The sequence below is a fragment of the Entelurus aequoreus genome, linkage group LG07, assembly GCF_033978785.1.
Source record: "Entelurus aequoreus isolate RoL-2023_Sb linkage group LG07, RoL_Eaeq_v1.1, whole genome shotgun sequence".
Classification (NCBI taxonomy): domain Eukaryota; kingdom Metazoa; phylum Chordata; class Actinopteri; order Syngnathiformes; family Syngnathidae; genus Entelurus; species Entelurus aequoreus.
This window is the reverse complement of record NC_084737.1, coordinates 70,415,330-70,440,486: the sequence shown is the minus strand read 5'-3', so window position 1 is coordinate 70,440,486 and position 25,157 is coordinate 70,415,330. Positions and strand designations below refer to the sequence as shown.

Genomic DNA, 25,157 nt, shown 5'->3' with positions numbered 1-25,157 from the left:
TCCTTAACGTAAATGACCGCCATAACCACAACACCAGGGGGAGCTCCACTAACCACTTTAAACCCAGATTCCGATCTAACAAAGGTCTTAACTCATTCTCTTTCTATGCCACATCAATGTGGAATGCGCTCCCAACAGGTGTAAAAGAAAGGGCATCTCTATCCTCCATCAAAACCGCAATAAAAGTACACATCCAGGCAGCTACAACCCTAAACTAACACCCTCCCCGGATTGTAAATAATCAAATGTATACAATAAAATGCAGATACTTTTTCTTATGCCTTCTGATCTCTCTCTCCCTCTCTCTCTCTCTCTCTCTCTATGTCCACTACTTGCTGTACATATCCTACCAAGTCAGACCTACACTGTTCCAATATCAATTTCTCTGTTCTCAATTGTTGATGACTGATGATAACAACCAAACCTACCCCCCTCCTCCACACCCCGGATTGTAAATAATGTAAATAATTCAATGTGATTATCTTGTGTGATGACTGTATTATGATGATAGTATATATCTGATAGTATATATCTGTATCATGAATCAATGGACCCCGACTTAAACAAGTTGAAAAACTTATTCGGGTGTTACCATTTAGTGGTCAATTGTATGGAATATGTACTTCACTGTGCAACCTACTAATAAAAGTCTCAATCAATCAATCAATCAATTACACTTTTGGATGCATGCTATTTACAAGAAGCATCAGCTTTGTACATATTTTATTATTTGCATTGCTGTTATTGTAGTGAGCAGCAATTCCCTGTTCTACAATTTGGCTCACCTTCTGTGGCGTCTTAAAAAATATTTAAAAAAAGGCTGCACACATTTGGACATCGAACAGGGACTGTTGCTGGCGTAACAACGCTGTTCTGTGAGCGATAAAGCAACATATTACAATAGCAGTATTTCCCCTCAACCCTAGCACAAAGCAATTCCTAACAACAATGCCACCTTTATGTAATTTAATTGAACATCATTTATATAAATAAAAAGCAAACAAAACAATGGTTAGCGACTCACACATCTTGACACGACTATAAATCTAACATTAGAATGAGCTGCGGTCCTGTGAGTCGAGTGTGTGGCACAAACTTGTTAAACTGGCAGCTGTTTTTTTGGCAGTGGGAGCTTTGGCGTTCCCTTGACTAGCCTCATTATAGCAGTAATGAGACAGAGTCTGTTGCGGCGTTTCAATATTTAAACGCTCCTGTGCCCCTTAAGGCGCTATTTTGGGGCCGTTCTGTGAACCCCTCCACGACCCCTCATTACCGTCTGCTGGCAAGTGTCCCTCCTGCTTTATCTTATCAAAGAGGTAGCGCTTGCTGGCATCCCACCCCCAACAGCAGCCTCAAGCAGACCTGAGTGATCAGGGGGCTTGTTGAACATGAGACCCCTGAGTGCCACCTCTTCCCGGAGCTGGCAGACATCCTGACAGCGAAGGATGAGACAGGGATTCTCCGTAGTGCGGAGCATTCACACAGCAGCTTGTTACAATTCGCAGTTTGCGCTCAACTAAAGACTTGTCTCCTCTGGCCTTCATTCACAAAGAGGAGTTCAAATCGTGCAACAGCAGGCCTTCCACCTACTGTATGGAATGTTTTTTTTCCTTCTAAATCTATCCTGTAAAATATAGCGGACTGAGCGCAGGTTTGTATCGTTTTAGCAAATTTATAATAACAACAATAAGTCTTGGAATTGTTCGTCACATTAATCAGGTCCTCAAGGATTTTGCAGGCTTTTTTTGTGTGATTGTTGCGGCTTAAAATACCTGAACTTTCGGCAGCTTTTTAATAAAGTTGTGGGAAAGGTTGCAATGTATTGAGGCTTATTTTTTTTCAACTTGTGATTTTATGGATTTGATGTCAAGTGTTCCTTGTAACCTTCACCTTAAAAGCACATGATTGCAACAAAACTTGAAAAGCAATTTCAATATTGATGTTGTACCCGTTTTATGCCACACACAAACTTAAAAGTAGACACTAGATGGCAGTAAAAGCACATAGCTTATTGTCAAATTACTGTACTCTTTTAATGCATTATAATAGAGCTGCAGCTATTGATTATTTTAGTAATCAAGCTTGTTGAATTGATCCAGTAATCAAAAACGCACTTTATAGACTTAATGGATAATTGTTTTCTGCTTACCATAACCTTCATTGTTTTTTTAAATAAATACTAGAGATGACACTGAAACAATATTTTAGCTGTAAAAAGTGTGACACATTCTGCTGTATGTGTGATGGGATCCCTTTCGTGTGGGTTGTTCAGCATTAGTGAAATAAATTCTTAAAATGCCATTGAAAAGTGCAAAAGCTCAACACGCAATAGAATGCTAAAAATATTGTAACAGACCACTTCAAAAAACTGAGTGGATTTTTACAGCCTTTTTGCTGCATAGAAGAATGTACATAAAAATTAATAATGTGGAATGTGCAATATTAACTATTAACAATAAAACACTGAACATTAAAAACATATGAAAGTCTCTCCACCTTTTTAGTTATTTCCAGACAACCACTCGAGATCAGTCTTTTACAATAAAGCGAAATGCAACAAATATGCAACAAACACGGCAAAACATGAACGCAAAGGACAAAATACACTTACAAATGCATTTTCTGCAGAACATAACATTTGCTTGCGTGTCTCTCCTTGACACACACGTCTCAGGCTGGCTTCTGTAAACAAACCCCGCCCACTCTGCTTCTTGCCTTGTATGCTAGCAGCTGCTCTGACGTAGATTACCGTAATAACCCGTATCTCACTTAAAAAGCGCAGATTCCGACCATTGGAATACTCTCTATAGTTCAATACTTACGGTAATAAGATAAATGCATTGCACGTCACATTGGCCGTAATTTGCCCCTGCCTGGTGTATTCTTAAAAGTTTTGAAAATGTTACTAAATGTTACATTATTGTATAATTTCCACATCTTTTATTTTGTTAAATTTTACTAAAAAGTTATTATCTTGTTTATATGCTGTGTGCCTCTTAAGTCCTGACCGTTGGCTCTGTAAGGTCATGTTAGCTCCTAAACTACACACAATTGATGCTAATTCACCTTTTTGTTATCTTTTTTTCCAAATAAGGATTGACAGAAGAATCCATAAAGAACCGAATCTTTAAACAGAATCGAAAGAGGAATCGGAACCGGAAAAATCTTCTCAATTCCCAACCCTACTGGTTACTCTTTCCGACACACGTCTGGCTGGGGATCGAACTCGTACACACGTATACCATACAGGACAGGTGAATTCTGCTGTCACATCCTCTTAATGGTGACAGGCCGGGGAATAAGGTTACATTAAAATTGTAATCTGCAGGGGCTTGTTTCAGTAGTAGCTCAATTTAAGCGCGCCCCATCTTAAAATTGTTTTGAGAAAAAAGCTGTCTCTTGGTAAACTGTCTCGCTTTGAGTTGCAAGCAAAAATTAGAGTTACAAGCATCGCCACCAGTAGTTGGCGTAACTAATGCCACAGTGAACACCATGAGATACGATCAAAACATCCGGTCTTATTCGCTTATAGCTATAGATCAATACAACTTTGTTTTTTCTAGAAAGAATGTGAGTACAAACGACAGTGCTGAGAATACAAAGTGGATAGTACATTGACGTAGAATGAGTCTGACGCCAGCCAAGAATGTTAAAATAATATCTAAACTGGGGACATTTACCCATGACAATATAAGCAAGCTGCTGATGGTGTGTTTGACAGAGAAGCAGTTGGAAGGAGATACAGTACCGTAGAAATCCACTCTCCAAGGTAAATGCTGTACATTGGTATTACAATACTTCAGTAGTAGATTTTATACAACAGTATTTCTTATCTAAAAGTTATATTCTTTTTTAAAAGGCAAGTTACATGTTAAAATGATGCCGGTGAATAAGGTTACAGTATTTATTTATTTGAATTAGGACAATGCATATTCATCGACATAGAGCAACAATGTAAATATCCCGGAGTTATCACAACAGCTAATGTTCATCTGTTGTCCTAAGGCAGGTTAATACAGTAAACATTCAACAGGTCATGATACAAACGAATACCGTATTTTTCTGACTATAAGTCGCAGTTTTTTTCATAGTTTGGCCGGGGGTGCGACTTATACTCAGGAGCGACTTATGTGTGAAATTATTAACACATTACCGTAAAATATCAGATAATATTATTTTGCTCATTCACGTAAGAGACTAGACGTATAAGATTTCATGGGACTTAGCGATTAGGAGTGACAGATTGTTTGGTAAACGTATAGCATGTTCTATATGTTATAGTTATTTGAATGACTCTTACCATAATATGTTACGTTAACATACCAGGCACGTTCTCAGTTGGTTATTTATGCCTCATATAACGTACACTTATTCAGCCTGTTGTTCACTATTCTTTATTTATTTTAAATTGCCTTTCAAATGTCTATTCTTGGTGTTGGGTTTTATCTGGGCTGCAACAACTAATCGATTAAATATATTAAAATCAATTATAAAAATAGTTGGCGATTAATTTAGTCTTTGATTCGTCGGATCTATGCTATGCGCATGCGCAGAGGCAACTTTTTTTATTTTATTTAAAAATTATTTTTTTTATAAACCTTTATTTATAAACTGCAACATTTACAAACAGCTGAGAAACAATAATCAAAATAAGTATGATGCCAGTATGGTGCCAGTATGCTGTTTTTTTTCCAATAAAATACTGGAAAGGATAGAAATGTAGTTGGTCTCTTTTATCCGATTAGTAATCGATTAATCGAAGTAATAATCGACAGATTAATCGATTATCAAATTAGTTGTTAGTTGCAGCCCTAGTTTTATCAAATAAATTTCCCCCAAAAAGGCGACTTATACTCCAGTGCGACTTAAGTATGTTTTTTTCCTTCTTTATTATGCATTTTCGGCCGGTGCATCTTATACTCCGGAGCGACTTATACTCCGAAAAATACGGTACACAAATCACAAGACATTAAAAATTACAAGCATACCATAAGCACAGACCATGGACAAAAAAATCAAACAAATAACAGACAAAAAAAAAACAAGTGAATAATCTAATTGTGCGTGCATGTCTGATTAGTTTTCAACCACTGTTTCAGTGCAGTTTTAAATGTTAAATATGTGTCACAGTTTCTGACAGTAACATTTTTATCTGCAGGGCCTTGTTTCAGGAAACGCATTATGTTACGTCGTGTAGTCTTTAAAAAAAAATCCAAGACGACACGTGCCTGTCACACGTACGTAAACATGAGACCATCTAATGCTCCTATGTACATCACATTCAGAAGGCTTGTGCCTTAAACTCAATTTGCAACACATCTCGTAATCTAGCAGTTAATACGTGTGCCGCATGTGGAGTCACAATCAGCTATATAAGAGGCAGTTAGGACGAGTTGGACTCATGTGTGGCGGCGTCTAAAGCGAACATTTTGTGCCTAAGCAGCATGATGGTGGTCAATCCGCAGCTCTCAATCCTGAAATGATTTAACTCTGTTTGCTGTAGGATCGATGTGCGCTGCGAAAGAGAATCCCAAAGCAGCGAGAAGTTTACAGAGCTTTAGCCCGAGGCTACATGTTGTACAAAAACCAGCAACAACATCCCTTGAGAAGAAGCGTATCTGCTGCTCCAGCTGAGCTTGTACTTGTAGGAGGTTTATTTGTGCACTGAAGGATCGCTTTTATAGCAGAGAAGTGTATCCTTAAGGTACGACTTCTTATTTGATTTTTACTGATGGTGAACAAGCCTGCAAATGATTAGTATTTGGGTTGTCTCCTCTATCTGACCGGTAACACGGAGACGGAGAGCCTATTTCTATCCACCCTCATTATTCTTTACGCATGCAGCAGACAGAAATTCAATCTTACTTATTATATCCTTATCAGCATGAAATTAAGGTTAATTGACTTTGTGGGGGAAACATCAAATGAAACATCCCTAATGGAAACAGAATGAAAACAACGTCATCTTCAATTTCTTGAAATATTCCTCAATATACTGCCGACTTCCCTATTCCACAGCCTGAGAAATAAGCTCCTCTTGTCCCAGGAGATAATAAATGAATTGAATCCAACCACCCCCACTTCTACCTCCCATCCCTTTCCTCTTTCTTTCTTATCGGTCATCTATTTTTCCAGAGTAAGCTATTACTTGTGGCGGTTGCTAGGCAACAAGAAATATTAATAGTGGCTATTATTAGCCGAGCTGTGCAAGAGTAGTACTAAAATGTAAAAGTGGGATACATGAATGCGTTACATAAATCTCCGGACCTTTCAGCATGCGTGCAAGTCTGTGTTTGTGCAGTGATTTACTGCAATGACGCTCCATTTATGAGAAAAGGGGCTGTGAAATAAGAAAATGGAACATTACCCTGAAGGGCTATTTGAGACTAAATAATTGCAAAGGTGAAACAAAAGCAGCTTAGAAAGCAGACACTCCCTCTCTGACATCTTAAAGAATATTATTGTACAAAACAGGGTTGCTTTATTACATTTTCCTACATTGATTATATGCAAACACTGATCCAGTTGGAGTGCATAGGTTTACAAAGCCAGCAACCACTGTACATTTTGCGGTCAACAGCATCTGTTAAGGCACCGGGTATACAGCACTCAATAGCAAATTGTGACCTAATCCCAACACTGTCGCTAACAGAGGCCTTTAGCCAGCACCCGCAATAAAAATGGTACTGGCAACTTATGCCATTTGAGTAACAAAACCACATAAGACCTTATTAACGGAGGATAAATACCATGGATGCTCACATTAAAGCCTAAATATTCATGATGGGGGGTCGAGAGGGATAAGAAAGTAATATTTATGTCAGATGAAAGTGTATGATGCTGAATAATTAACCACACGGGGCATTTATAATTCATTGGGTTCAATTCTATGATTAAAGCATCCGACTGTGTTCAGCAGGGGTGTTTACATGTTGGGTCTGAAGCATGTTTGACACAAGAAAAAGTCCCTCTGCTTTCATAGAGGGGGTTGAGGGTCTCGTTTGGAAAAGAAAAAGTAGCTGACAAGGGACATTCCCCCTCCTTGTCAAGATTTCTGTTCAAAAGCTTGCACATTTTGTGCCTTTTTCTCGCTTTGCGAATCTTCACAAATGAAAAAATGTGAACCGCTAAGTTTCTCAGCTCTCTTCCTTGCCTCACTTTGAGGTAATGAAATCTTTGAGTTGTGCAGCGGAGGAGATATTAAAGGAGCTCTGCTGCAAAAAATGTGTGTGCTGTTGCCGCGCTGTTTATAAATGTTGCATACACACGGCTGAAACCTCCGCTTTGACTTCACTGTCTCAGACTCCGTGGCCTCTAACCGTGGTAATTATCATTCCAAAGGAGGAACGCTTTGCAGATATGAAAAAATGATCGCGGAGGATTGAGAACGGTAAAGGGAGAGAAAGGGTGTACTCACTGAGTGCATATGCCCCGAGAGGAGGTGGGTGTCCTGACCCAGCATGTTGGACATCATAAGGGCAGGCAGCTCAGGGTAAGAGTAGGTGTTGAGCAGGCCATTGTGGGGCAAAGAGTGGAAGGGGTACCCTGACTCATGCTCCATGAGGTGCAGCAGAGAGGGGTCAGCATGGTTGGGGGGCGTAATTGGGGGGATCTCGTAGTCTTCATCCCCTGCTCCACCTCCTCCACCGCCACTGCTGCCTCTGCCCTGACTGGAATAGCTCTGCAAAAGCAGAAAAAAACAGTTCATGTTTGGCCACCTTGTTTTAGGAATATTTGCAGCGCACACAAAAGAATCAGGTTGCGTTTGCAGATAGAAAGCCGTATCCATATCTATGGGCAATTGAACGTCTCCAACCTACCAACACACATTTGCATATCTTTAGGAACGTGGGTGTAAGTGTAGTGCACACAGGAAATGCAACGACAACATGAAATAACTTTGCACCTGCATTTGAAAAAGAGTGATGATAAAAAGCTTATTTAGACATTTGGCTTCATTCAAAAAGCCTGCCAATCAAAGATTTGACACACGCACATAGAATGTTCTATTCAAATGCTAAACTAGTGGCTTTTAATACAGAAATGCTAATTGCTACAGTTTAATTCAGCAACAAATGTATTGAATTGTTAATCAATTAATTAGGATTATGCAAATCAACAGCTGCTCTAAAGACTAATTTGTTCACTTAAATGTGCGTACCAAGAAGAGAAAACAAGTGAGTCATGAACTAAAAACTATAGCCATGACATGCCTCGTTATGAAAGGAGTCCAGTGTGTGTAAATAAATGACCCCCACCAAATAAAAAAGGGCTGATGCATGAGCACAGTCTGTGGTTGTCTTTTACTGGGCTTGTCTTGACATCATACTGCACAGAGAAATGTGCTTTTCTGCTCTCAAAAGCATACTGAGAGTATTCACCAGGGAATGAAAAGCAATTTTGTCAGAGGCAATCTGATGCCAACTCCCCTTTATAATGACTGAAGAAAATTAATCATCACAAATAATATTCCAGTGTCAGCCATTCAAGGGCTTTTTAATAGAATTTTTATTATTCATGTCTCGTGGTACACATCAACTAGTTTCGTTCTGCAACATTTCAGAAATCAATTCAAAATCTTCTTCATGTAGCCTGTCATCTCGCCCGCCAGTGCGGCAATTTATCTTACAAACAAACATTTTAAGCAAACAAAAAATGTGGAAGAGCAGCTATGATATCTCCCTAACAGGGCTGGTGCCTCGCGTTAGGCTGGAGCTCTCCTAATGCAGGCTATTATTAGAGGGAATGTAATAACAATAAAACATTTTACTATCGGCGGTGAATGTGCCTTTCCTTTATGATTGCTTAAAATGATCACTAACAGTTGTTTTTCCCACAGTAAAAGGTTTTCCTAATGGTCGCGCTCATTTATAATTGTGGCTACCAGGGACTGATTTAAAGCCTGTACACAAATAGAGACAAATCTCACTATGTTTGCATGTTTTCCAAAGGTGCATGGTGTATGGCATCTGTCACACTTAAGAACGCAAGGACAAGAACACTGTCTTATATTTTGTTTGTTTCCCCTTTTTTACAGTAAGAAAGAATGTGCTATGTGACAAACGGGACACTAATTCGGGGTGGAGCGTGCCTTTTGCCTAAAGTCAGCTGGGGTAGGTTCCAGCTTCCCTGTGACCGGGAAAATGTATGGATGGTTGGAATAAACCAGAAGAAAATATTGTTGCAGTGATGATTTCTATGTTTTTTTTCTCAATGACAATGATTCCATTATGACTTATGACTATAGGCCACAGTTACTTTAAGTACCGTATTTTTCGGAGTATAAGTCGCTCCGGAGTATAAATCGCACCGGCCAAAAATGCATAATAAAGAAGGACAAAAACATATATAAGTCGCACTGGAGTATAAGTCGCATTTTTAGGGGACATTTATTTGATAAAACCCAACACCAAGAATAGACATTTGAAAGGCAATTTAAAATAAATAAAGAATAGTGAACAACAGGCTGAATAAGTGTACGTTATATGAGGCATAAATAACCAACTGAGAACGTGCCTGGTATGTTAACGTAACATATTATGGTAAGAGTCATTCAAATAACTATAACATATAGAACATGCTATACGTTTACCAAACAATCTGTCACTCCTAATCGCTAAATCCCATGAAATCTTATACGTCTAGTCTCTTACGTGAATGAGCTAAATAATATTATTTGATATTTTACGGTAATGTGTTAATAATTTCAAACATAAGTCGCTCCTGAGTATAAGTCGCACCCCCGGCCAAACGATGAAAAAAACTGCGAATTATAGTCCGAAAAATACGGTAACTTGAATTGGATATTGAGCGAGGGTGTCCAACTTTTATCAATATGAAAGTCACAGTCTATACCAAGGGTGTCAAACTCATTTTAGATCGGGGCCACCTGGAGAAAAATCTACTTCTAAGTGGGCCGGACTGGTAAAATCACGGCACAATAACTTAAAAATAAAGACAACTTCAGATTGTTTTCATTGTTTAAAAATAGAACAAGCACATTCTGAAAATGTACAAATCATAATGTTGTTGTTTCTTAAACGCTTCTTCTTTGGAGACTTTGTCATTTTAAATAATATGCAACTATAATGATCTGATATTTGTTTATATTGACAAATGTCACGTTTTAGACCGCAGTATTGTTCAACTAAGAACACTTATTATTAGAGATGTCCGATAAATGCTTTAAAATGTAATATCGGAAATTATCGGTATAGTTTTTTTTTTTTTATCGGTATCGTTTTTTTAAATTTATTTTTTATTAAATCAACATAAAAAACACAAGATACACTTACAATTAGTGCAACAACCCAAAAAACCTCCCTCCCCCATTAACACTCATTCACACTCATTCACACAAAAGGGTTGTTTCTTTCTGTTATTAATATTCTGGTTCCTACATTATATATCAATATATATCAATACAGTCTGCAAGGGATACAGTCCGTAAGCACACATGATTGTGCGTGCTGCTGGTCCACTAATAGTACTAACCTTTAACATTTAATTTTACTAGTTTCTACGCAACTGTTTTTATATTGTTTTACTTTCTTTTTTATTCAAGAAAATGTTTTTAATTTATTTATCTTATTGTATACATTTTTTTTAAAAAGGACCGTAACTTCACCATACCTGGTTGTCCAAATTAGGCATAATAATGTGTTAATTCCACGACTGTATATATCGGTATCGGTTGACAATATCGGAATATCGGATATCGGCAAAAAGCCATTATCGGACATCCCTACTTATTATGTTTGTCTAGCTTGTGTGCTATTGTGCGCTTATCTGTTGTGTAGCTGCTAGCTCTTAGTTATCTATAGCCTACCATGTTTACCTTCTGTAAATTACTACACTAAAATAGAAAAAGGCTTTGTGTGCTTATTGGAGGACATTTAGTTGTTAATGGCTGTCGAGCTTTGCGCAAGTAAACGTGCAGCGGGGGGGCTTGTATTGTGAGATTTTAGATGCATCGTGTCACCTTCAGTTCTTACTCAGTCACATGACAATAATTCCTAAAACTTATGCTTTCTAAGAGCGCTGACAAAAAAACCTACAATGGTAACAGTGAATGCAGCACTTATGAAAGACAACAATCAGTTAATTAAGCTATTGTTAGCGCCTGCCGAACACAACCTGGAGAAAAATGTAAACATAAAAGCTGTCATTGTTCTTGTGAGGAGAGTGCTGATAAGGGTTGAATTATTGTAGTAAAACTCAAACTCCAGTCGTTTTTTGAACTGCTCACAGCTGTTTGTGTGTGCGCTCTTTTATGATTATGGTGAACATAAAGTAAAATGTCTGCCTAGGCTAGTTAACGCGAGGTGCATTTAAAAAACCAACAAACTAGGATTTAATATAAATGTAAACGCAAGCATGAAATTGTTAGTTGGCAATGGATTTATAGGCTCCACGTTGATTCAATCATACAAAAGTATAGTTATGTATTTTGTGCACTATTGGTCTCATAAAATAAAAGTGTTGACATACGCAATTTCTCTGGTTTAAATGCTGTCAGCGGCTATTCAAGTTGTGCCTGACATCGCTTTCACAAAGGTTTTTTTTTTTTTGTCATTACAGCTTGTTATGATACCCTTGAAGATAAGACAGTGGACAAGGACATTTCACATATAATATTTTCAAATTTAAGATAAATAATTCATAAATATACTGTCGTTCAGGACATTCAGGGGAGTGGATGAAAGAGGGGTCAGAATGAAACAGCAAATGTTGATTCAGCCTTCTCCTTATGACCTTCACACTCCCACTCCAGAGGTGAAATATGTGCAAATCTGTCATTTTCTCAGACAAGGATATACTTTGGTTCTTTAAACAGCCTGCACAAAGAACAAAGAAAAGACAATAATACTGGGAATTGTTGTGCATCATTTGAAAGTACAGCAGTATTGGACCACTGCTTCCTTTGAGTCACTTTGTCAGCAATCCCTTGTGGAATTAATAAAGAATGTTTGACATCTTCATTTACAGCCTATCCTCTTCAATAATATATATATATATAGATAGAGAGATAGGTAGGTATATACTGCATTACTGTTCTCTATCAAATACAAAGGAACACATTTGTTTTGCTTTGTCAACACTTTTGACCACATTTTGACGGAATCTTCTGAAATATCATAGCAAACTTTGTGAATTTACTCTTCACGCACATTTTTAAATCACTTATGGAATCTGATACACATTCAATTTCTCCCTTAATTAATTTGCAAGTTTCACCAACAGAGTGGCCCCCAGTTAAAGCAAAAATGAAAACTGAAAGTGAGAAGAATGCATTACATATTGATTAATTGCATCTGGCACATCCAAAAAGCAGATCTCCAGTTTTAATGGTCCATGTAGTTCTGGCGGCTCATACTTAAGATGCTTAGCATAAATTGAAACTATTCTAAATGAAAAACATTTAATATATCCCTAATACATTCTATGAGATTCTATAAAATAAATAAGGTAAAAAGATATATAAAGGAAACCAAACCATAAATATTTAAATGTGTATGCTAAGATTTAAGATAATCTTCCCCCTTTCATATACAGTTTATCATGGGTAAATTTCACTTATATTAGGGCTGCAAAAACGAATCGATTAAATCGATTAAAATCGATTATAAAAATAGTTGCCGATTAATTTAGTCATCGATTCGTTGGATCTATGCTATGCGCATGCGCAGAGGCAATTTATTGATGTCATTTATTTATATATATATATATATATATATATTTTGTACAAACAGCTGAGAAACAATAATCAAAATAAGTATGGTGCCAGTATGCTGTTTTTTTTCAATAAAATACTGGAAAGGATAGAAATGTAGTTTGTCCGATTATTAATCGAAGTAATAATCGACAGATTAATCGATTATCAAATTAATCGTTAGTTGCAGCCCTAACTTATATGTAGATAAAATGTTTTACAAACTATTTATTTTTAAAGTACAGTACTGCCAACACTGTCTCGGCTATTGTACAGCTAAACATTGTGCGTAACAAACTATTCTGTTTGTCCGCCTATCATTCGAGGAATCGAGTGCCCAAAGAAAGAATCCCATGCGTAGGTGACTCAAGTTTTTTTTTATTGAGTAGGTGCCGAGCAGTAAAGTTGCCAGCACTTTAACAAAGAAGGTGAGAAACACTTTTGAATTCAACACAGAACTTGTAGCAAATTATGAATGTGTCATTCGGCTGACGGATCTCGCCAGTGTGTACTCATCCCTCTCGCCTCATTGGCGTTATCTTTTTTAATTGTGTTTGACTTCTAAATACCCCACCATCGGGCCAAAGACAGTTGCGTATTCCAGCACGATAAAGAAGGTGATGAACACTATTGCATAAAAAAAGCTTGTTAATTTGTCTATTAGTATTTAACATTGAAAATATATATATATTTTTTTTAATAAAATGTGTTTTGTTTCCCTGGTTTATCGCGGATAATTGCTACCAAACATGACTGTTGTAAATAAATTACCGCAAAGTGCATTTATTATTAATAAATCAAATAATTTCATAGTTAAAGCATAAAAAACTGTTTATGACCTTCTAAATATGTTGTTTAGCCCTCTAAACATAAAATAACACCTACAGTATATAGTAGAGCTGTGAATCTTTGGGCACCACACGAGTCAATTCGATTCGATTCTTGGGTGTAACAATTTAATTCAGAATCAATTCTCGATTCAAAAACAATTCTCGATTCAAATTCATTTTCTAATAACATTGGGTGCCAGTTCTATAATGAACTACATTCCTACAAAAAAATAGATAAACAGCTTGATACATTTCTATATTACTTATAAGAAAACTGCTTTTGTTTAGTAAAATTCTACTAAAACATTTAATAAAATCAAAATCAAATAAGGCAACAAGAGAAGTATTGCACACTTCTCTTATATAAAGTAAATCTGTACAGCAGTTATGGGCATCTACATCAACAATATGATTTGCCTGAGTGGCTGCACAGGACAGATAAAAAAAAAAAAATATATATATATATATATATATATGTATATATATATATATATATATATATATATATATATATATATATATATATATATATATATATATATATATATATATATATATATATATATATATATATATATATATATATATATATATATATATATATATATATATATATATATATATATATATATATATATATATATATATATATATATACATACATACATATATATATATATATATATATATATATATATATATATATAAACATAATAAAAAAATAAAAAAAAGATTTTTGATTTTTTTTAATGGATTAACAATTGTTTCAGATAAGAATCGCGATTCATTGGAAAATGTTTTTTTTTTTACACTATTAGTGTTTAGTCACCTTTACACTCGTTTCAGCCAATACAGCAGCCTTGAGTGTGTTCTACTGTGGATTGCAGTACTAGGATACTTCAAGCATCATTGCTGTGATCACAATGTGGAAATACTTCATCACATCCTGGGTAATTCCTCTAAATTACAACTGGGATTTGATTGTTAAAACCACGGATCAGCAAAAACTTGGTCAACTTGACAGTCATTAGTTTGTGTTGCTAGAATTACGTGCCTGCGTTGTCGCTCCACATCGCTCACATGAAAGCTGTTACTTATGTTGAAGATGAAGTGCATCAAAAAAGTTGATCTCCACTTTGCCCGGACAGCTGCTGACAGTTTATAGCAGTTTGTCAGCCTGAAGTACTTTAGGCTGACATCGCTCACGTCACAGTTCACCAATGTGGAGATGTGTTATGGATGAGGCAGGAGTTAAAAATGGAGTCCATCATAAAGTTGTTCTGCCAAAAGTTGGTCAATTTGAGATTACCGCTGTGAAGAATAAGTAGTGCCAAGATTGGCTGCTGTGTTATTGAGAGCATCGTTCACGGAAGTCTTGGTGAATAACTTTGCCACAACATTATAACAGAAAAACTGTCATATACATGTATAATAAAATCATATATTTTTGTAGTCAAGCCAATATTTGCAGTCTGATGTAGCGAGGGACAACTGTAATAAGATTTGCATTATTTCACTTTGGAAACATTGTTTCAGTTCAGTATTTGTCTGACCTTTTGGAACGGATTAATAACAAAAACCGAGATACCACTGTACAGTATGAAATGTTCCTATTCCAAATGAAAACTGGACAATTCTCTCAAAAGTAAGTGAGGTCTACATATTTATATTGAGTGAATTACGTTTGTAGACTTAGACTTCCTTTATTTTCATTCAAATTTGAACTTTACAGTACAGATAAGAACAACACTTTGTTGCATTAGCTCGTTGCAGTGCAGGATAAAAGAGCAATAAGGTGCAGAGTGTTTGCATTTACAAAAGAAGGTGCAGATATAAATAGATTACTGTACAGATAAATATATTGCACTATTTACCGATGCATGTTATATTGTCCTTATAGTCCAGCGAGTTAATCTGTTTTTTGGGGGAATTGAGGGGATTATTTATATAATTTGTAATATTAAAGGACTACTGAAACCCACTACTACCGACCACGCAGTCTGATAGTTTATATATCAATGATGAAATCTTAACATTGCAACACATGCCAATACGGCCGGGTTAACTTATAAAGTGCAATTTTAAATTTCCCGCGAAACTTCCGGTTGAAAACGTCTATGTATGATGACGTATGCGCGTGACGTCAATCGTTGAAATGGAAGTATTCGGACACCATTGTATCCAATACAAAAAGCTCTGTTTTCATCTCAAAATTCCACAGTATTCTGTGTTGGTGAATCTTTTGCAATTTGTTTAATGAACAATGGAGACTGCAAAGAAGAAAGCTGTAGGTGGGATCGGTGTATTAGCGGCGGACTACAGCAACACAACCAGGAGGACTTTGAGGATAGCAGACGCGCTAGCCGAATGACCTCACTTTGACTTCCTCCATCTCGGTGATCGGGTGAAGTCCTTCGTCGTACCGTCGATCGCAGGTGAGCACGGGTCGTGATGAGCAGATGAGAGCTGGCGTAGGTGCAGGGCTAATGTTTTTAGCATAGCTCTGTCGAGGTTCCGTAGCTAAGTTAGCTTCAATGGCGTCGTTAGCAACAGCATTGCTAAGCTTCGCCAAACTGGAAAGCATTAACCGTGTAGTTACATGTCCAGAGTTTGGTAGTATTGTTGATCTTCTGTCTATCCTTCCAGTCAGGGACTTATTTGTTTTGTTTCTATATGCATTTGAGCCCGATGCTATCACGTTAGCTCAGTAGCTAAAGTGTTTCGCCGATGTGTTGTCGTGGAGATAAAAGTCACTGTGAATGTCCATTTCGCGTTCTCGACTCTCATTTTCAAGAGGATATAGTATCCGAAGTGGTTTAGAATACAAATCCGTGATCCACAATAGAAAAAGGAGAAAGTGTGGAATCCAATGAGCCCTTGTACCTAAGTTACGGTCAGAGCGAAAAAAGATACGTCCTGCACTGCACTCTAGTCCTTCACTCTCACGTTCCTCATCCACAAATCTTTCATCCTCGCTCAAATTAATGGGGTAATCGTCGCTTTCTCGGTCCGAATCGCTCTCGCTGCTGGAGTAAACAATGGGGAAATGCGAGGAGCCTTTCAACCTGCGATGACACGCTACTTCCGGTACAGGCAAGGCTTTTTTTTATCAGCGACCAAAAGTTGCGAACTTTATCGTCGATGTTCTCTACTAAATCCTTTCAGCAAAAATATGGCAATATCGCGAAATGATCAAGTATGACACATAGAATGGATCTGCTATCCCCGTTTAAATAAAACAATTTCATTTCAGTAGGCCTTTAAATAATATCTCTAGTGCCTCAAAGCGCTTTACATAGTGAAATATTGAGTAGATTTTTTATTTTATTTACAAATTGTCGTGTAAAATACGACGGCATAAAAGTAGCGGCAAATCTCTCATTACCATTGTTATTTATCCTCAATGAAGACAACTAATAGCTGCGCTACTGATGTTCCTTGTAATAAAACCCACTGACTGGTACAGTGCCGAAAATAACTGAACCAAAATCTGAGTCATAAAACTAAATAACTTTGAATGAGTATACAATGTCCTATGGAAAGTCATTCAGCCATATGCTCCGCTGTGAATAAAATGACAGTGCAGCATGGTTTTTGCGACAAACAACAGCTGGCCGTGCATACATAAAGATCGTCACGTCCAGTCAGCATGCCAGATAGACACATGGCAACAGTAAATCTTTAAAACATCGTATGGGGGAATTTCACAATTCACCTTCAAAGATCAACCTTGCAGAAATCAAGCTCATCATCGGCTACACGGCTGAAGATTGTCCAAAAAACCTGTCTGACCTGTCTTTGAAAAGACAAGGGAGTCCATTTGGACGACGCCGGAGCGGACGGCGCGATACAAAAGAAGAACGAAATAGCACCAGGTTGACTGACAGCAGGAAAGAACCGGGATAAGTGAAGTGTGCGAGCCGGGGGAGGGCGTTACGAGAGTACGGCGGGGTCACAGGTCGTGTCCGTCACTAAAGGACAGGTGGGCTATGGAAAGTTCTAGCCAATGACGAGGCAGGGAGCTAACCTCTTCGCTGCTTCACCGTGCTCTGGTAATTCTCTCAAATGTCACATCAAAATGGATCTCATTTAAGAAGCAGCTGACTTTCCATTGCAGATGTGGGTGGACCTGAGCTGAACGAAGGATGTATTTTGAAAAGGTCTGGAAAAGGGCCATGTTCCACACGTTTATATCTTCTTTTTTTTCTCTCCCCGCACCATTAAAATTCAAGGTAGAGTGAAAAAAATAATAAGACACTGGAACGGAAAGTGTTTGGGCGCGATGCTCGGGTCCCGATATTTCCCATTTGAGAGAAAATGTATATAAATAAAAGAAATACGATGTATCACAGTGATTCACCCCACCCTGAGGCGACATGGAATTCTCAGTAATCACATAAGGCACAATAGCCGGACTATAATCCCTCCTTATTTTTATTTTCATGATGTCACTCTTTTAGCCCCTTGCTTTATGAGTTGGAGCGGAGAAGGGGAGGAGCGGAGGGGAGCGAGGAAAAAGCAAGGGAGGGGTGAAAACAAATGATGTGGATCCCTCATTGTTCTTTCTCTATGCCCTCATTCCAGTCAGGGTAATAAGAGAACATTGTGATTTACTGTCAGTGAAGCGCAAGAGTGCATCAGAGAGAATCCACTGCAGCAGGGGCCATTAAAATAGATTTAACTTCCCACAGTATTAGCCCAGATGTCTACACTTCTATTATATTTCAATCAGCCATGACCTTGGTCTCCGTGTGATGAGAAAGATCACTAGGAGAGTGGGGCCAAATACACACAGAAAACCGATCAAACTACTTAGTCCCGCTAAATCCCCGCGCTCCATCGTGCTGCATTTTACAGCGGGAACCGAAATAGAGCCAAGGATTCAAGTTCTCTTAAAAGAGTGTATGAATCATTGAGTGTGCTTTTGGTGCTGATAAGTTGCTGCTTTTTTGGAGGGAGAGCTGCTATTCTGCAGGAGTAGCATTTTAAGGAGGATGCTGACAAGAGCGGGACATTGGGGTCGGTTTTGATGTTCTTCAGTGCCTCGCGTACCATCTAATCTGCTTATTTTCTATCAGCCTTTCACACTTGATGCACCAATACGACACTTTCACGATTGATTTTTTTCTCATAAAGTGCCATCTCCAGGGGCGTCGAAGAGGTGGGGTTCAGTGGGGATGTTGTACCAGGGCTCTGGGCTTTTGTAAACTTTGAATATATTTTTTCTGCCATTTAAAGGCCTACTGAAACCCACTACCATCGACCACGCAGTCTGATAGTTTATATATCAATGATGAAATCTTAACATTGCAACACATGCCAATACGGCCGGGTTAGATTACTAAAGTGCAATTTTAAATTTCGCGCAAAATATCCTGCTGAAAACGTCTCGGTATGATGACGCCTGCGCATGACGTCACGGATTGTAGCGGACATTTTGGGACAGCATTGTGGCCAGCTATTAAGTCGTCTGTTTTCATCGCAAAATTCCACAGTATTCTGGACATCTGTGTTGGTGAATCTTTTGCAATTTGTTCAATGAACAATGGAGACAGCAAAGAAGAAAGCTGTAGGTGGGAAGCGGTGTATTTCGGCCGGCTGCAGCAACACAAACACGTAGCCGGTGTTTCATTGTTTACATTCCCGAAAGATGACAGTCAAGCTTTACCATTGGCCTGTGGAGAACTGGGACAACAGAGACTCTTACCAGGAGGACTTTGAGTTGGATACACAGACGCGGTACCGTGAGTACGCAGCTGCGGCTTCCAAACATTTGATCGCTTGCCCGTACGTGTGTGCCGCTATGTGCATGTCACATACGTAACTTTGGGGAAATATATGTGCTGTATGAACTTTGGGGAGGTGAACGGTACTTTGGGCTGTGGGATTGAGTGTGTTGTGCGGGTGTTTGATTTGTATTGGCGGGTTATATGGACGGGAGGGGGGAGGTGTTTGTTATGCGGGATTCATTTGTGGCATATTAAATATAAGACTGGTTGTGTTGTGGCTAATAGAGTATATATATGTCTTGTGTTTATTTACTGTTTTAGTCATTCCCAGCTGAATATCAGGTCCCACCCGCCTCTCACAGCATCTTCCCTATCTGAATCGCTTCCACTGCCCTCTAGTCCTTCACTCTCACTTTCCTCATCCACGAATCTTTCATCCTCGCTCAAATTAATGGGGAAATCGTCGCTTTCTCGGTCCGAATCGCTCTCGCTGCTGGTAGCCATGATTGTAAACAATGTGCAGATGTGACGAGCTCCACAACCGGTGACGTCACGCGCATATCGTCTGCTACTTCCGCTCCAGGCAAGGCTTTTTTATCAGCGACCAAAAGTTACGAACTTTATCGTCAATGTTCTCTACTAAATCCTTTCAGCAAAAATATGGCAATATCGCGAAATCATCAAGTATGACATAGAATGGACCTGCTATCCCCGTTTAAATAAGAAAATCGCATTTCAGTAGGCCTTTAAATATGTAAGTTATTAAAAAGATGTCAAAAATGTTTATATAGAATAAATATACATGTAAAATAAAGTTTAATACGTTTGCTTGAATCAAATTAACAATGTAAATGGGTTATACTGGTATAGCGCTTTTCTACCTTCAAGGTACTCAAAGCGCTTTGACACTATTTCCACATTCACCCATTCACACACTTTCACACACTGATGGCGGGAGCTGCCATGCGAGGCCCTAACCACGACCCATCAGGAGCAAGGGTGAAGTGTCTTGCTCAACGACACAACGGACGTGACGAGGTTGGTAGTAGGTGGGGATCAAACCAGGAACCCTCAGGTTGCTGGCACGGCCACTCTCCCAACTGCGCCACGCCGTCCCTGTACTTAAACCTCCTATCAAAATGTTCCACCTGGATAGCGGCAAACCTAACTTTGAACATTCCACTCAACACGGACGTCATAACATCATCAAAGCTCACCTTTCAGCATTCACACACAGCACCAGCATTTTGGAACAATGATGAGGTGACAGAAAAAAGGTAAAAATATAATAAATCTGTCTGTGGCAGCATAGGAGAACGTTATGTACAAGTTTCACTTTTGCAGCTCATTGTCCATAACTGTGGTGCATTGAAAGACCTTCCATTGAAGTTGGAAACAGGACCGTCACTAGTTTTTCAAAGACGGGGTGAGACTTAACTCACAGGAGATGCATTAATAATAATACAATCATAATAATGATGTGTTATTATGATTTGTATTGTCCTCTGATGGTAATCATATGTGCGTCAGCTAATCTCTTCTTTACACTCTGTAGTAAAGGAAACTTTGATTTATAATCCATCCATCCATCCATCCATCCATTTTCTACCGCTTGTCCCTTACGGGGTCGCGGGGGGTGCTGGAGCCTATCGCAGCTGCACACGGGCGGAAGGTGGGGTACACCCTGGCCAAGTCGCCACCTCATCACTGGGCCAACAGATAGACAGACAACATTTACACTCACATTCACACACTAGGGCCAATTTCAAGTTTAAGTAAATAATAACAGGTTATATAATTATTTAAATTCATATTCTTCCCACTTTATATAAAATTTGTCGGCACTTTTTTGTAAAAATATTTTTATTGTATTTTATTTTATTTTTTTACAAATCCAAATTATTTAGGGGGGTTTATGTAGATACATTCTAGGATTGTTGATTCCATTTTTAAACAGGTAAAAACCTAATTAAGGTTTTTACATGTGCTTTGAAAAGCTGGTATTAACCAAATCCATATTATTTAGTTATTCAGTGCGTGTACACACACCAAGGGCCTGATCTACGAAGATCCAAATACCACGCACTAAACAGCGTGTACAAACTATAAAATTGTGTGTACTATTAGTGGATGTGTTGCATGTGATCTACTAAGACTGCATGTAAAATGTTACCTTTTGCAGACCGCCTTATTTATAATGAGGTTTTTGCATGCATATATACGTGACTGTCAAGACAATAATTTTTTTTGCAGATTCATGTTATCATGTGGTGTTTTGCAATGTTTTAAAACACGCTGCAGACCATGATGTACCACTATTTATAGGCATTTTAGACACAGTCCTGCAGTGTATCTACAATGGAACACGCTCTTTTACCGCACTAAAGTTGCGCTCATGGACGATGCTGGCACTAACTGTGAGCATTCCTTGGAATATTCACAGTTAGTGCCAGCATGAAGTTTTTTTTCATTTCTTAGGTATGTATATCTTCTATATAAAAAAAATGAACGTCATTAAAAACAAAACAAAACGCCAGCACACATCAAAACGCATCAATTAAATTTGTTTTAATCAGCCCCTTAAGTCATCCAGCAGATATAAAAATAGAACATGATATTGCTGTTTAGACAATATTTTCATTTTTGACAGTCCATATATGTTGACAAGCCAAGGTAGAATGGAGCTGCAGCTCAATCGCCCCCTTTCTCACTAGAGCAACTGCCAGTTTGCACTTCCTTTCTCGACGTGCTAAATAAAGATGCAAAACAGCGGCTGCTGAACAATTTTAGCCTTGATAAAACATACTGCGTATGCTAAATAATTATATATGCATTTTATCCTCCTAGTAGTGTGTGCGTTCTGATGATCAGTATACCCGATACCCAATATTTTGGTACCGGTACAGGTATCGATACTTTTCAGTGCTTTTTAATAAATAAAGGGGACCACAAAAAATTGCATTATTGGCTTTTATTTAACAAAAAATATTACGGTACATTAAACATATGTTTCTTATTGCAAGTTTGTCCTTAAATAAAATAGTGAACATACAAGACTAATTGTCTTTTAGTAGTAAGTAAGCAAACAAAGGCTCCTAATTTAGTTGCTGACATATGCAGTAACATATTGTGTCATTTTCCATTCTATTATTTTGTCAAAATTATTAAGGACAAGTGGTAGAAATTGAATTAATAATCTACTTGTTCATTTACTGTTAATATCTGCTTACTTTCTCTTTTAACATGTTCTATCTACACTTCTATTAAAATGTAAAAATCACTTAATCTTCTGTTTGGATGCTTTACTTTAGTTTTGGTCATATTCAAAGTCCTCATGTGTCCAGGGACATATGTATTTCCTGAGTTTGTAAACACAATATAAATAAAAAAAAACTAAAGAAGATTCTGTTATGCTAAAAAAATATCAATTTAATCATAGTAGGATCGACTAGATACGCTCCTGTACTTGGTATCATTACAGTGGATGTCAGGTGTAGATCCACCAATGACGTTTGTTTACATTCTGATGCCGGTGAACTACGGTGTGCAGTGAAGCATGTTTAGCTATTCCTCGTCCTGCAGGGATGATACTTGTAAGAAACTCACTTTATTTGTCGCCATGGAGGCAAGGATTAGTGATTTAGAAGTAGCTGCACTGCAGACTGCGGATGGACTTTAGCCGCTAGCAAGCTCGCCATGTCTTAAAGCACCTCTTCCTGAGGGCGTTTCAGTGTTATAACTTCACCTTTATCGTTAGTTTTTAAGCCAAAATGCGTCCGTTCTCCCTTTTATGTCCACACACCGTGTCTGCTTGTAAGTACTCCGTGATTGTGCGTTGCCGAACATGCTCGTCTGCTCGTAAACCACCAATGACACGACATGATGACGACGGGGGAGCGGGTATGTGTGTATGATGGAGGCATACTTGCCAACCTTGAGACCTCCAATATCGGGAGGTGGGTGGGTTGTTTGGGGGCGGGGGGCGTGGTTATTTACAGCTAGAATTCACCAACTCGATTATTTCATATATATATATATATATATATATATATATATATATATATATATATATATATATATATATATATATATATATATATATATATATATATATATATATATATATATATATATATATATATGTGTGTGTGTGTGTATGAAATACTTGACTTTCAGTGAATTCTAGCTATATATATATATATATATATATATATATATATATATATATATATATATATATATATATATATATATATATATATATATATATATATATATATATATATATATTTTTTTTTTAAATTTTATTTTATTTACATAGAAAAAGAAAAAAAATACTTGAATTTCAGTGTTCCAGTGGCTATCCATTAGATGGCAGTATTGTCCTGTTTAACTTCTCCGTTCATGATGAGTATATCATTTCGGCCGCCATGTCTGTAATTTCCTCGATCTTCTGCTTCGTCTCCTAGTTGTGTGCGCAGTTGTGCACTCTATAAAAGCCCTAGATGTTATGACGTCTTTGGGCAGGCAAGCTGTTTATTTTGTGGGAAAGCGAACGTGAGAACAGGCTGTCCCCACTCAGTCTCAGGTCCGCATTGAGCTGGAGGGGGCGTGGCCTCCAGCTCCGGCTGAATACCGGGAGTTTGTCGGGAGAAAATCTCTGCCGGGAGGTTGTCGGGAGAGGCGCTGAATATCGGGATTCTCCCGCTAAAAACGGGAGGGTTGGCAAGTATGGATGGAGGCTCCTTTAGGAGTCTTGAGTATAGGGGCCCAGACTTTGGTGCTACACCCCTGGGCATCTCTATATCAATTGCTGCATCCATTTCATGCTCATGAAAGCAGGGCAAAGGTCGCTGCTTGTTCTATTTCTGAGGCTGACAGTAATTGGACTTATTGGCTAGCATGGGATGACCTACATAAAGAATTACCGATTGCCGGTTACGACTCTACAATCCCGACCAAGCACGGTCGTGTATCTCAGAGATGATTCCAAAAAAAAAAAAAAAACAGTCTGAATTGACAACTCTCGAGTCTTAACATTTAAATGCATTGTATGACTCTCCTCTCCCGACTTTGCCAAGGGCTCCATATGACCCCGAAGAGGGATGGAAATGTGCGTTGGCGTTTCCCATCCTTTGTCTTAAATGTCTCTGTAACTCTTCTTGCGGGGAAAAAGCCACGACAAGAGGAGAGAAAGACGAGCACATTCACTGGTAAGGGGAGAGGTGAGAAGAGTGGCAGCGGGGCTATAATGGTGCATTGTGAGTCACTATTAAGTAACCATGCCTTCGCCCACATCGGGGTGTGTGGTGCCAGGGTGCACTAAAGTGACTCAGACAGTGATGGAGACGAGGCAGGGGTGGTGATGGGGAGGGTGTAATCAGCGGTTTACACAGGCTAAACAACATCTGGACTTCAATAAATGGTTGGTTCACACTATAATCCCATGTCAGTCTTACTTATTTGTATGTGCTTTTTTTCCTAGCCTTTATCAGGTGTTTTATCGACTCGCTCTCTTCATCAAACCGTCGTATTTTGCCTGGTGAATAGCCCTGACAAGTTAGCCACTGTGGAGCTATGTACAAACAAGAACACGTCTCTTCAATAGCAATGATGATGTCTGACTTTCCATCGCTCCCTCGCTACAGCTTGCGAACAATAAGGAAAGCATCTCAAAACACTTTCCCGATGGAGGCACTTGTCTGCCATGTGTGAGAACAAAAGGGAAAATAAGAGCAGCACGTCAGAATAAAAGTAGAACATACTGACTACAGACGTGCAAGTGTCTCATGTCTCTGTGCTTCATGGTGTTGATTGGCCAGATTTGCATGAGTTATGAATATGCATGCTCACAATACAGAGGTTACAAATGTACGTACTGACAGT

The 25,157-nt window shown here is 38.3% G+C and overlaps 1 protein-coding gene across 2 annotated transcripts in view; it reads right to left on the bottom strand.

The window, feature by feature from the left end:
- The window catches only part of LOC133654222 (thymocyte selection-associated high mobility group box protein TOX-like), a 230,392-nt gene that overhangs the window by 61,312 nt on the left and 143,923 nt on the right, over positions 1-25,157 (bottom strand). For both annotated transcript variants that reach the window (XM_062054386.1, XM_062054384.1), the window contains one exon: positions 7,418-7,681. In XM_062054386.1, the coding sequence (XP_061910370.1) occupies positions 7,418-7,681 (264 nt within the window). The remainder of the gene's footprint in view (positions 1-7,417; positions 7,682-25,157) is intronic.